General features: G+C 35.8%; 1 protein-coding gene across 1 annotated transcript in view; it reads right to left on the bottom strand.

Annotated features, from left to right (window-relative positions):
* Positions 1-456: 456 nt before the first annotated feature.
* The window catches only part of SEMA3C (semaphorin 3C), a 203,926-nt gene continuing 189,178 nt past the window's right edge, over positions 457-15,204 (bottom strand). Inside the window, exons 16-18 of the mRNA XM_052638572.1 lie at positions 7,046-7,113; positions 4,590-4,720; positions 457-870 (exon numbers count right to left, since the gene is read on the bottom strand). Coding sequence (XP_052494532.1) covers positions 457-870; positions 4,590-4,720; positions 7,046-7,113 — 613 coding nt within the window. The remainder of the gene's footprint in view (positions 871-4,589; positions 4,721-7,045; positions 7,114-15,204) is intronic.

The following is a 15,204-nucleotide window of genomic DNA, read 5'->3' as shown; positions in this document are numbered from 1 at the left end:
TGACTCTGTTACACGCATTTATTTCACTTTTACTATGTAAAAATTGTGAACTTGGCATTTGCTTTTGTATACAGATGACTATCAGTTAGAAACCTAAATCCTTAAAGCAAGGATAGAAGCTCTCAGGTTATAGCCCTCATTCAATTAAGGGATGTAAGAATTCTAGTTTCATAGCCGCCATATTGATTTTGAAGAAAAGGTACATAAAGATATAAATAAAATCTAGGTTAAGTTAAATCTTTCTATGCACCATGAGGACCATGACATGTCTAGGGTTGTCAATATCAAACAAGAAAATGCATACTCATTTCAGTTCATGTAACATTCACCTTTCTCAGTGAGTAACCACCTTCTTTAGGAGTTTCCCACGGGTAAAGCACAAGATTCTTTGCTAAAAATTTGATCACTGAAGACAGACCTTTATTAATGGAAGCATAAGCCCCATTTAAGACAACATTATGACTCTGGCAGCTGATTCCTCCTATTTCTACTTTTCCGGCTATTGATGAGAGCCTTTAACTTGCCGTAGTCCCCTCTCATCTTCTGAGACTCTTCTCCCTGTTGATGCTGCTGCCGAGTGTCTTTGCAGTACTGATTAATCATTTGCATTTCTGAGTGGCTGAAAGCCCCCATGATGTCCTTCGGATGGAAGGGTAAAGCCCTTACAGAGCTGGCCCAGGTCCATGGAGACCATTTGTCTGTAACAACTGCCACCATTTCGGAATCTAAAACTTTAAAGTTGATTTTGGCTATGGTCTGCTTGAAGCTGTTTTCTGTTGCAATGCAGTGATACAATCCTTGGTCAGAATCCTGAACAGAGCGGATAAGGAGTCCTTGTGAAGTAGCTATGATTCGTTCATTCAGTTTGACCTAAAACAGAGATATCAGAGTTCTGAAATTCAACTCTATGGATGCTAAAAAGGTGTGACTTGTAAAAAGAATTTCATAAGTTTTACAAAAGTATTGAGTACTAATTAACTTTCATCTTAGTGGACGCACATTTTTGGCAAATTCCATTGCCTCTTTATTTTTTATTTACTTATTTTTGCACAGGAGATCTGGTTTCAGGGATACTGAATGTATTAAAGAGAGAGTAAAGGTATCACCCATATTGTCCCAAATAGCTTAAAGTGCATTCCCTTTGGGTAGAAGTAGTTTATTCACATCTAAGTGAGAGTTTTGAATGTTTCTAGAATGCAAATTACAGACAACATATATATATGAAATTCACAGTTTAAACTATCTATTTTACCCTGTATTTGTTGCCTGTTATTGTAACAAAAATACTTATTGAGTAAGAACATGAAGCCATAATTAAATCATTGAATTTTACCTTTTTTTCAATGAATGAATGAATATTCTCCTAACCAATAATTGATTAAGCTGAGGCAGAGTTCTGAACATTATTGAGGAGTTTTTCCAATTATGTAACACAAAGAATGACTAAAAATAAGCTGGAACTTATTGTAAGTACTCCAAGTGATTTTACTTTCCAAAAAAAGTAATAAGCTATGAGGTGAATATTTAATTATTTTACAGGCTTATGCTGGAAAAATATTATTTTCTGGATGTAAGCTAAATTCTGAAATCCATTTCCTTACAGGGCCAGCTATAGTATTATCAGTGAACACACAAAAACCTAAGTGGTAAGTAGTTCCTTCATATATATACTCAGGAATGCTCTTTCATTGAGGGAAAGAAATTTGACCCAAAGAAAAATAAGAATGAATGTGAAATGTTTTTCTAAATGATAAATTTCTATATAAATACATATTTTATTATTAATGAAATACAAACCAAAGATAGGTTGTTTTAGATAAAAAGTAACTCACATACAAAAGCAGAAAAAGGAAAAATATAGCACTGCAATATGAACAGAACCGAACTAGAAAAGAGAGATTAAGTACTGAAACATATAAAGCAAAACTTTTACGTTCATTCAGTTTTTAAAACTTTAATATGCCTTAGAAATAGCTTAAATCATGTATAAATGCATACAGAAGTAAAAAAGAGAGTCTTTTCTATTTGCATGAAATTGAGAAAAATTTTGGAGGCTAATTTGATAATATTCATTAATGTTTATATATAAGATTCAGTGCAGATATTTTATTTATAGGAATTTATATAGAATACGTGGTCTAACTAACATGCAGATATTCACTCACATGAATTTTCAAAAATTTTAAATTATTTTTTGGCCACACCATACAGCATGCAGGATCCTTGCTCTCCAATTGAATCCATGCCCCCTACAGTGGAAGCATGGAGTCTTAACCACAGGATTGCCAGGGAAGTCCCTACCTGATACTTCTGATAAGAGGAAAAACAAGAAATAATGTAATCAGTAGATAGCTTTAGTAAAGGCAAAGTATGGTCCTATAGCAAATACTATGCAGCCAAGAAAAATAAAGTGGCTCCATACATACTAATACTGAAAAGTGTGTGTGTGTCTCACAGAGAAAGATATACAAAGAAGGAAAGAGAGGAAAATAGGAAAATTATGGAGACTAGTTGGAGGACTATATAATTCTTAGCAGCCTATACGCTGAGAAGTGGGAATGAGTACTGAAGTGGAGGAGAGGAGGGCTTTTAGTCTTTATGCTATTCAATATGAACTATTTGCATTTTTCTCTGAAAATTTTTACCACTTGTCTTACTAAAAACAAAAAAAGTTCAGTATTTACACATCATAAATGTGAGAAATATGTGTATGTTTGCCTAAATTACTGAGGAAGAATTAAGATAAATTTAATTAAATATTAATAGCTTATTCAAATAAAGTGATAGTGAGTGGAAATGTGCTCTGCTTAAATTCTAGACAGACCAGAGTTTCATAATTAGGGTTAAGGTTTTTCATTATCTTAAATTATAGTATTCTTCTGTTTTTGAGGTTGGGAGAAAAATCAAGATAGCCATGCATGTCTCCACATTTTTGAAATTCTGAAATAAAACATTATAAATATCATGAAAGAGATAAAACACAAGATACATTCCTTTTAAAATTTCATTTGTTAATTTCTGTGACATGTAGTCAAGCCTGTATATATTCATGTATTTTAATTTTACACAATAGAAATTATATTCATCCATTACATATTTTCCACTGAACTTCCTACTGAATAAAAGAACAGCATTTTATCTATGTTAGGTAAGCCCCTGTTTGAGCTGTGGCTTTCCAACTCACATGCACATATACAGACTTTTTTGGCAGGATGGTTCGTGTCCACACAACATGTTCAAGCCTAAGAATCCATCCCTGTATGATAATCATCACCATCATACATTATGACTTCTACCCCAGAGCAGTCTATAAGGCAATCATTCTTATGCTCCACATCCACTCAAAACAATTTAAAATTAATTAGACTGCAGATATTTCAAGACTAATTTGGTGATAGATAGCAACAAAACAAGCCTCAATATTTTTTATTAATGAAAACATTTTAAAAATTTTATAAAGTTCTGCAGCAAGAAGGGGCCCTGAAGTCCACTGAGCCCATCTTTTCCCAGATATTTAAGTCTCATCTTATGCAAGTCGTCATCAGCTTATGGTTTAATATTCCTGTGACAGGGAACACAAAATTTCCTAAACAGCTCATAACATCTTTGAATAGGCAGGTGTGAGAGTTGGAAAGCATTTCCTCAAAAAGAGCTAACATCTACTTTAGTAATTCTGATGCAATGCTTCGCTTAGGACTGTATCCATTCTACGTAGCTCTCATTAACCTAATATGTAGTATGGAAACTGCGTAACAGAAAACACCCAAGTGCTGAAGGCTCTATTCTTCCCTTCCCTCCATCATGCTTTGTGACATACTCTTAACACCACTGCAGTTTCGGGTACTTTAAGGCTTTATATATACATATGTATTTTTCTTCTTATCCCCTCATTAGTTAGGACAATGTGACATCAATATTACGGAATTCATTATTTATAATATTTCACTCTATGCTGTTTTACAATGTTTTCCTTTTAAAACAGCTCTTTATAATCAGTGAAAGGTTAATACAAGTGTCCTTTCATTTGAAAGTCAAGGTTGTTTTTTTTTTTACCTATCAATTAATAAAGGCAATGGTCCCATAAATAGTGGTTCCACACATTACCTATAACAAAACCCCAAGAGTTATGAATAATAAAGCAATGGAAGCATTACCACACAGCGGAAAAATGCTCTTTACCATAAAGGTTATAGTTAAGTGGAAATTCTTGTTGAGAAAAATTGAATTTTTTCATAAGCCCCTTTTATCTTGTGAATCACACAAAGGTGCTGTTGTGTGAGAACCTGGCTTCTGGATTTGTGTACATCTTGTTTCTTTTACAAACGCCTCCTTACATCAGTACCCCCATCTGAGTGTGCAAGCTCTTGCTTTAATCACTGTGTTATAGAGGTGAGCAGGCAGATAGGATTTCTAATTAATCCATCAACTCAATGGACAAAGGATTTTAAAGAAGGTGGCGCTTGTCATCCCAAAGACATTAAAGGATGTTCGTGCGTCCTTCCTTTTTTGTTTGATCTGTGCCTCACTGAGGGATGGTGATTTAATGCTCTTTCCAAGCCCTGATTGATTGCTGCTCCCGCATTACTCACCTCTTTCCTCCTGTCTTTGTCTTTCTGTAACAACCACTTGATAGATGCCTGTGGAGACTTGGGGGCACACTCAAGAAAAGTGGTGTTATTTTTTACTCCATACTGAACAATTTCAGCTGCATTTCTGTATGCTGAAGAACAAAAATAAAATGAGAGAGAATGAGAGAGAAGCAATGGAATTTGGATCATATTTTCTTATACAAATGTTTATTTCTCTCTAAAATTGTTAGCAACTAAAGCAAAGCCCAAAGACAGTCTTAATTAGTTAACAAGTTTATACATTGTTTAGTGTGTTTAACCTAAAAGGAAGGAGAGAAAGATACAAGGGCATCAATGTTTATTCAAGAATTACTTTAAAAAAAAAAAAGAATTACTTTACACCAAGGAATGCACTTAATATCACCTTGAACATTTAATTATTACAACATCTTTGTGAATTACATTTTCTCAGCTTTCATAGGCTGTGAGTTATGAAAAAAACATATCCTAGGCAAAGAGTTAGTAAGTGCCAGGCAATACCAAGGCCAGGTTCATCCCACCCCTAAACGCCACACTCAGTGTGGTATAGATGAAATTCAGAAACACTGGGAAAAGGCAGAAAGCAAGGTGTGGCCACAGTGGGATGTCATGGTTGAGAAAATAGTCTTTGACCTCAGAGATACCTGAGGTAAAATCTTGACTTTATCACTACCAGCTGTATAACCTTAGAGAAGTTATTTAACATCTCTGTGCTTCAGTTTTACTTGGTTCTAAAACAGCTATTTTAAGACATTTTTATAATTAAATTCTTAAATTAGGAAGAGTATTCAGCATAGTTATGTGGTAGCTTAGACATGGGCAGTAACCTCATTCATAAAGTATGAATAGAAATAGATCCGACTTTGGAATAATTTCTTGAGCAGTAAGTGACATAATCTATTTTAAAAAGCACTTAGCTCAGGTTTTGACACAAAAATCAACACATGTTTGTTCCTCATGACCTCTGTTGCCAATACTCTTACCACTATGACTACTGCTACTGTAAGTGGGAACTGACACACAGATTTCTAAAATACTCAGCAAACAGAGAAACAGTAATCTGGATTTATTCCCTCAGTTAGATGTATGAAACAATTAGCCAAAATGCGTCTTAATTTTCTTCTTGTGGTTTGTGTAGCTAGTGACAAGAATGTCGTTATTTAAATAAAAACAAAAAGGCCTGTGCTCACAAAGGTTAGCGACAGGAGTCTGTTCTAACCGTGAACTACAGAACCTCTATAGCACCTTGGTAAGCCTCGAGGAAGGTCTCTCTGCTGGTGGGGTGGAGGTGGAGGGAGGGGTTCAGTGGAAAAATTATAACATAATGTCTCCACGTCAGGATGGGAAGAAAGGAATTAAGACACACGGCCAGACTGCTGAAAGTGTATAGTACGGTTGTAAACTGTAAAATTCAGAGCAGGATAACTCGTAATGGCCAAAAATTGGAAGCAGTGCAAGTGTTCCTTGACGGATACACACACACACACACACACACACACACACACACACACACACACACACACACACGCACGCACGCACAATGGGTTACATTTTTGCCTTAAGCAGGAAAAATATTCTGACACACGTTACAACATGAATGAACCCTATATAAGACACTGTTGTTGTCTGGTTCACTGCTGGGCTCCTTCTGTCCATGGGATTTTCCACACAAGAATTCTAGAGTGGGTTGCCATCTCCTTCTCTCAGGAATATTCCCAATCCAGGGACTGAACCTGTGTCTCCTAAATTTTAGGCAGATTCTTTATTACTGAACCACCCAGGAAATCTTGAAGAAGACATTAGGCTAATAAGCCAGTTATAAAAGGACAAATATTATATGGTTCCACTTATATGAGATATTTAGACTATTTAGATTCATAGAGACAGAAATTAGAACAGTGGTTGCTACAAGTTGGGGAAAGGAGAATAGGGAGTTAGTGTTTAATGGGTATGGAGTTTAACTTTGGGATGATGAAAAAATTTCAGTGATGGATGGTGGTACTTGTCGTACAACATCGTCAATATACTTTATGCCACAGAACTGTACACTCGAAAATGGTTAAAATAGTAAATTCTGTTATGCTATTTATCACAGGAAAAAACAAACAAGATATCTTTTCTTCAGTGGTAAACAAAAATAAAGTACATTTTTTCTTCAGAAAGAAAATAATGGCTAGAAAAATCTATAATAACTATCTTTGTGAAAGACTTACCAAGTAACATATCCAAGGATATCTGTGTTCCTGGACTTTTCTTTTACATAAATCTTAGTATACGTACAAATAATATTTAATTTTTAATGACCATAATGAATGCCTCTAACTTGCACAGTGAATCTTTATTTAAAATGACACATTTTGATTTATCACAGATTTCCCTTACTAAAATATGATATGGAGCACTGCTACTCTTTATCAAGTTTGACCACTTTTAATTACCTTTTAGGTTAAATCCTCTGCATTGAGTCAGTGGATTTCCATGTCTCACATCTTGTCTTCGGCTCCTCCTATGAAGTGCAGAAATATATACAAGCGACTTAGAATTAACATTGCCAATTATGATGTATTTAAAAGACTTCATTTTAAATTGTGCAATCTTATGATTGCCTAAGGTTTCATAAAGAAAAAGGATCCGATTACCCGTATTTTTTGTTCAGTGCTTCAAATATCATGTGGGCACTTTGTTTTCAATTTGAATTAATTCAGGGTTTCCCTATCTATCACTCACGATAGATGAACCTCCTATTATATGTACTTCCTACATAGATGCTAGATTCCAAATTAGTAGGGTAAATTTTTATTTTAGAGACAGTCCTAGAAAAGTTTCTAATACAATAACCTCCAAAGTATAAACTTACTAGCATCTTCCACTTTGTAATTTTTTCTTACTTTCAAACCATTTCCAGAAACATTAAAAAAGTGTCCAGAACCAGAGACAAAGAAAATGGATATTTATATAAGGCTAAGCAAAATGTTTCATTTACTAGACTAAGCATTTTCCTTCATGCTCTTATTGTAAAAGTTTTCAAGACTGTAGAAACCTGGATATACACATACAACGAATGATGGCAACCTACACTCATAAATCGTTGTGTTGCGCCACGTTTGTATGTTCTCTCATATCCAAGTATATGTTATACACATACCACGTATGCACATATATGAAGATCTTTAGAAAACAAGTTGCAGACATGATAATTTTATATGCTTAAATGTATGTACCGTCTAAGAATGAGTAATTTCTCTACATAACATTATAATCATACTAACCATATCAATATTTATTTAATGATATCATACAAAGTACATTCTATATTGAAATTTCACTAGCTTTGCTACTCAAAATATTTCTTATGCACTTTTAAAAGTTTATTCAGGATCCAAACAAGGTTCAATTGTTGCCTTTAGTTGTTACATATCATCGATTTAAGCATTTCAAAATTTTAGCTCATCCTTTTAAAATTGTTCACTATTTAAATAAAAGTTTAAAATTATTTGCAAACTAATTTCTTGTCTTAGATTCACTTATCTCTTAGTGTCAATTGTATTACGTAATACAACAAAGCAAAACAGAGTGATTGAAATGACCTTAGCAATGAATTATGGACATGAACCTTGTTATAAAGGAGAAGGAACAGAATGTTCTTTATTGTGATTAACAGGGGTAAACTGATTGTCTATTATCAATTCTGAAAAGTATATATGGATGAGCATACCATTTAACTGGGCTAGTGAAGTTTCTCTTAATATTTTTATCCTTAATGATAAATTAAAATATTCAGTAAGAGAAAGAAAATATTAACACTGGGCTTATAAAATTTGCAAATCATAATTAACCTCAAGGTCAATAATAATGAAAAAAAGTTATGGCAAACAGATAATAGTTTATATAATCAAAGGATTATATAAATCTATTTATGAAATATAGGTATAAAACGTTGTGTCATTTAAGGATTCTCTTCCCCCGAAAGCCACATGATCCCTATTCAGTTGAATATTTCTCGACAATTACAAACACAAACTAGTGGAAGTCACTCTTGTCTCAGGAATTATGATTAATACTGTACTTTAGAATAGGTCCTAAATCAGGTTTTTACTGCATTGTATTTGGTATATTATGAAGTCACACAATTATTTACTACCAGCCAACTTGTGAGTATATATTGTATGAGAACCACGTGATAGTTCTTATAGTTGAACTGGTCATTTTCAGCCGTCTAAGAAGGAAATGGCAACGGACTCCAGTGTTCTTGCCTGGAGAATCCCAGGGACGGCGGAGCCTGGTGGGCTGCCGTCTATGGGGTCGCACAGAATTGGACACGACTGAAGTGACTTAGCAGCAGCAGCAGCAAGTAAGCAATATTGTTCATAATAGTTTAATTTATTGTCACAGGATCAGCACTATGTTATGGTTTACTCAAGTACATGGGCCTTTATGCTTAGCAATCTGAATTTGCAGTATTTCCAGACTTTCAAATATAGAAAAACATTGTTACGGCTTTGCTTTAACAATGAGAACAATAAGGCAGCCATCTGAGTTCTCTATATCTGTCATCCAGGGATCAAACCTGGGTCTCCTGTACGGCAGGCAGACTCTTTAATGTCTGAGCCACGAGGGAAGCCCCTTCTATACGTATAGATTCCCTTTTAGGTATTTGTAGAACATCGTGAAAGCATGATGGTAGACAGTCATATTACACTGCATGTGGGACTGGGGATTTGGCTCAAGATGTCAGTTTCCTCCATCATAGTCTATTCTTTTAGATAAACAATGAGATTATTTTCTTACTGTGTAAAAAGCAGATATTTACTTGAAGGGTAAATTGATTCTCGTTTTAACATTTCCAACTACATGTCTATATCCAGAATAAATAACATTAGAGATTAAATTGTATGTAGTTATGTATGGATGTGAGTTGAACTATAAAGACAGCTGCGTGCCGAAGAATTGATGCTTTTGAACTGGGGTCTTGGAGAAGACTCTTGAGAGTCCTTTGGACTGCAAGTTAATCCAATCTGTCAATCCTAAGGGAAATCAGTACTGAATATTCATTGGAAGGACTGATGCTGAAGCTGAAACTCCAATACTTTGGCCACCTGATGCAAAGAACTGATTTATTGGAAAAGACCCTGATGCTGGGAAAGATTGAAGGTGGGAGGAGAAGGGGACAACAGAGGATAAGATGGTTGGATGGCACCACTGATGTGATGAACTTAAATTTGAATAGGCTCCGGAAATTGGTGATAGACAGGGAAACCTGGTGTGCTGCAGTCCATGGGGTCACAAAGAGGCGGACACGACTGAGTGACTAAACTGAACTGATACAAATGCACAAACATTTAATGTGCTTGAGGATAAAGAGGAAAAATGCTTAACGCTGTTTACTGTGAAAAACAGTAAAACGTTACTATGAAAAAGATGTCTTTTTAAAAAAAGAAACTACTGAGCCAACGACATTAACAACCTTATTATGTCAAAGTACACCTCCCTTGATTTCCAAGTATAGCTGTACTTCTTTGTTTCCACACAAAGGGACATGCTTTTGATTTTAATGCCTATGAATTCCTCTGCATGATCTTTGTCTTCCAGTTACAGTGCAATTGAAAATAAAACTAAAGTAGTTAACACTATCAGATAAGATAAAAAAAACTCCAAATGATCCTTTACATTATTGCTATTTAATCTCCAAACAAAATAACTACTACATATGGGAATTTAGGAAATAATTCATACAGCAAACATGTTTTGCATTCACTAAAACTGTATGCTTTAAAAAATTTGGGAATAATGTGGAGAATTTAAATACTATAGATAGTTTTAATGAAACTCCCAGTATGCTAGCCAAAGACAGGTAAGAGACCAAGTAATATCTTATAGATGTGTGTATACACACACACACACAGGTCAAAACCATAAAGAGACATCACTTCATACCTATTAGAATGGTTTAAAGAGTGGGGAGTTCTCTTGCTGTCTACATTTTCTTTCAGGAGTTTTGTGGTTTCATGTCTTATGTTCAACTGTTCAATTCATTTTCAGTAAATACTTGCATATGGCATATGGCAGTAGTCTAGTTTCATTCTTTTCTTTTGCACGTGAAGGTCAGGTTTTCTCAGTACCATCTACTGAAGAGACTGTCCATTCCACTGTGTATTTTTTTGGCTCCTTTGTTGCAAATTAATTGACCATAAATGCCTAGGTTTATTTCTGGCTCTCTAGTTTCTTCTATTGGAGAAGGAAATGGCAACCCACTCCAGTGCTCTTGCCTGGAGAATCCCAGAGACGGGGGAGCCTGGTGGGCTGCTGTCTATGGGGTCACACAGAGTCGGACACGACTGAAGCGACTTAGCAGCAGCAGCAGCAGCAGCAGCAGTTTCTTCTATTGATCTATGTACCTGTTGTTATGCCAATACCATACTCTCCTGATTACTATACTTTGTATAGTAATCTGAAGACTATACTCCCAGTCTGAAGTCAGGGAGCAAGATTCTTCTTTCTAAGATTGCTTCAGATAGCCAGGGACTTTTGTAGTTCCATACAAATTTTAGGATTCTTTTTTCTATTTCTGTGAAAAATATCATTGGAATTTTGATAGGGATCATCTTTAATCTGTTTATTGTTTGGGGTAGCATAAACACTTTAGCAATATAAATATTCTAACCCAAGAGTATGAAAAAACTTTCCATTTATTTGTGTTTTCTTCAATTATTTTTTCCATAAATGACTTACAGTTTCAATCTTTTATCTCCTTCATTAAATTTATTCCTAAATATTTAATTCTTTTTGATGCAGCTATAAATGGGATTATTCTCCCTTAATTTTTCTTTCTTCTGGTTTGTTATTCAGTTCAGTTCAGTTCAGTCACTCAGTCGTGTCCGACTCTTTTCAACCCATGAACCACAGCACTCCAGGCCTCCATGTCCATCACCAACTTCCGGAGTTCACCCAAACTCATGTCCATTGAGTTGGTGATGTCATCTAACCATCTCATTCTCTGTCATCTCCTTCTCCTCCTGCCTTCAATCTTTCCCCACACCAGAGTCTTTTCAAATGAGTCAGCTCTTCACATCAGGTGGCCAAAGTACTGGAGTTTCAGCTTCAACATCAGTCTAGTCAATGAACACTGAGGAAAGATCTCCTTAAGGATGGACTAGTTGGATCTTCATGCAGTCGAAGGGACTCTCAAGAGTCTTCTCCAATACCACAGTTTAAAAGCATCAATTCTTTGGCGCTCAGCTTTCTCTATAGCCCAACTCTCACATCCATACATGACTACTGGAAAAACTGTAGCCTTGACGAGACAGACCTTTGTTGACAAAGTAATGCCTCTGCTTTTCAATATGCTATCTAGGTTGGTCATAACTTTTCTCCCAAGTAGTAAGCATCTTTTAATTTCATGGCTGTAATCACCATCTGCAGTGATTTTGGAGCCCCCCCAAAATAAAGTCAGCCACTGTTTCCCCATCTATCTGCCATGAAGTGATGGGACCAGATCTATTTGCCATGAAGTGATGGGACCAGATGCCGTGATCTTCGTTTTCTGAATGTAGAGCATTAAGCCAACTTTTTCACTCTCCTCTTTCACTTTCATCAAGAGGTTCTTTAGTTCTTCACTTTCTGCCATAAGGGTTGTGTCATCTGCATATCTGAGGTTATTGATATTTCTCCTGGCAATCTTGATTCCAGCTTGTGCTTCATCTGGCCCACCATTTCTCATGATGTAGTCTGCATATAAGTTAAATAAGCAGGGTGACAGTATACAGCCTTAACGTACTCCTTTTCCTATTTGGAACCAGTCTGTTGTTCCATGTCCAGTTCTAACTATTGCTTCCTGACCTGCATGAAGGTTCCTCAAGAAGTAGGTCAGTTGGTCTGGTATTCCCATCTCTTTCAGAATTTTCCCCAGTTTATTGTGATCCACACAGTCAAAAGCTTTGGTATAGTCAAAAAAGCAGAAATAGATGTTTTTCTGGAACTCTCTTGCTTTTTCAATGATCCAGCGAATGTTGGCAATTTAGTGTAAAGAAACACAATAGATTTTTGTATCCAGCAACTTTACTAAATTATTTTATTAGTTCTAGCAGAAAACCCATGATACAAGGTTTAATAATGTACATTATATCGCAAGATTAATAATTTCAAGAATGTTTCAGTTTTTTATTAAGAGCATCTGATTAAAATAACAATTTGTTGCATTAGGATGACAATGTGGAAACTATGCTTAAGTACACATTTTAGAAAAGACTAGTGGGAGAATATTAGAACAAATGAGTTAACTCATATTTCAGCAGAAACTTCTATAATGTAAAAAAATCTCAAATATTCAATGATAGTTTTTGAATAAAGTATGGAATTTTAATTGTGAAATAGTTTTTGTTTGTTAAATAAAAATGCTTGGGGCTAAAGCCAATGTCTGAAAATTTTGCAGGGAAGGAGTACTCATTTTCAATTTCTTCGTGTCATAGAGAAGGTGGATTTGTGTATAGGACTATGGTAAGATTCACTGTGTGGTCCCTATATCACTTTCTTTCTTAGAAAGTGTAGTGCTTCAGTTCCCTTGAGCACTAAATTTGTTTAATAATAGACTGAAGATTGTTTTTCAAGTGTTTTGTTGTTCTTTAGTCCCTAAGTTGTATCTGATTCTTTTGTGACCCCCCAAAGACTGTAGCCTGCCAGGCTCCTCTGTCCATGGGATTTCCTAAACAAGAATACTGGAATGAGTTTTCATTTCCTTCTCCAGGGGATCTTCCCAAACCAGGGATCAAATGCACATTTCTTGCATTGGCAGGTGTATTCTCTACCACCTGGGAAGCCGTCTGGGTGTTAGACATGCCAATTTTTAGAGCTGCTTACCAAGAAAAATTAATTATTGCCTTAGTAATAGTTATGAAAATAGTTCTTAAATATTGCTGCTATCATAACTGTGAGTGAATATATAGTCAAAAATACCACAAGTGAGCACAAAAATCATTTTTTATCTGAGATTAGTTAGAATTTGCTTCCCTCATACTTTGTGTCCAGGTGCAGACACATCTCAGGATAATGAAGTCCAGAAATTCTATGTAGAAATGAAAAGAGGCCATAGACCTCCTGATTAAATCTTAAAATAACATGGTGGAATATGGGTCTTTGAAAACAGATACTAAAATCTTCTGGGTAAAGAGTGGGACTTTCCATCATACCTGATGCCTTTAATACAGAAGACTTTGAAATTATCTGCACCACTTTTCCTTACTCAGATTCAGATGTCTATGCCTATATGACAACTCCACTTGAATACCTTACAGGCATCATCAACTTAACATCGTCGTTTTCCCCACAAACCTGTGCCTTTCATAGTCTTCTCTTTCTCAGGAAATGACATGCAGATATTTCCAATGCTCAGTTCTGAAAAACTGGCTTATTTCTGAGTCCTCTATTTCTATAACATCCCAACATGTAATATGTTCGCAGATTCTGTGAGCCCTATCCAGAATCGGAAGACTTTTGACCACCTCCAGCTCTACCAAGCCACCACTTTCTCTCACGTTGATCATCAGTTAGTAGTCTAACTGTCTTGCACCTTCTATTTCCTCTCCTCACATTTTCTTTCTATCCCAGGGCTTCGATCCCAGCCAAACCCACCAGATGAATTTTTTAAAACAAAATTCAAACAATACTACTCCTGTGCTCAAAAACCCTTCAGCAGTTTTCCACTTAACTCTAAATAAAAGTCCTTTGCTGATTTACTAAATCCTGTGTCATCTGGCATTTTGATCCCATTTCTTCCTACGTTTCCCCCTGCTCATTCCAGAATAGGTAGCCTCATTAGTCTTGGTGTTGTTTTTTGGACAATCTTGGCATGCTCCAGCTCTAACGGTTCTGGTGCTTCTCTCTAAAATGCTATTCTCCCAAATAATGCCATAACACATTCATCCTCATCACACATTCATCCTCATCACACATCCTCACATTCAAGCTTTTGTTCAAATATACCTTGAGTAAACCTCCCCTGACCACCCATTTAATACTGCAGTCTCCTGCTTCACAGCCCCCATCTCTCTACCCTGCCCTTCAAAAAGTCATAGGTCTTACCATTATTTGATATACCTAGGGTTTCCTTGTTAATTGTCTGTATTCCCCCTCTAAAACTTATTCTCCCTCCAGGGAGGGATTTTTGCCTTTTTGTAGCTATTTTTTTTTTTTTAATGTTATGTGCCCAGCTCTAGAATCAGTTCAGTTCAGTCGCTCAGTCGTGTCCAGCTCTTTGCTACTGCCTGGCAAATAGTTTCCCTATGATACAAATACTTTGAAGTAATGCATAAAAGGATCAGAATAATCTTGATATGCAGAAGTGCTGGGTTGTTTTAATCTGTCAACCTGTTACTTGAAAGATCACTGGCACTCAAGGCTAGGCGTATTTGCTGTCTCCTGATGACCCTATGTTTCATGGGTTTTCCCCTTGTCACTCATCATGACCCATACTAAACTTTGAGTGAAAATAGCTGTGACTTTGACTGATCCTAAATTCCGCATATTCTTTGCTTTATAATTTCATTACTGGTGTTTCCTTCCAACTTGGTGAAAGTTGGTTCAGAGTTTCCTTCCTAAGTCTTCT

The sequence above is a fragment of the Budorcas taxicolor genome, chromosome 4 (genome assembly GCF_023091745.1).
Source record: "Budorcas taxicolor isolate Tak-1 chromosome 4, Takin1.1, whole genome shotgun sequence".
Lineage (NCBI taxonomy): Eukaryota > Metazoa > Chordata > Mammalia > Artiodactyla > Bovidae > Budorcas > Budorcas taxicolor.
This window is presented reverse-complemented; position numbering and strand designations above follow the sequence as displayed.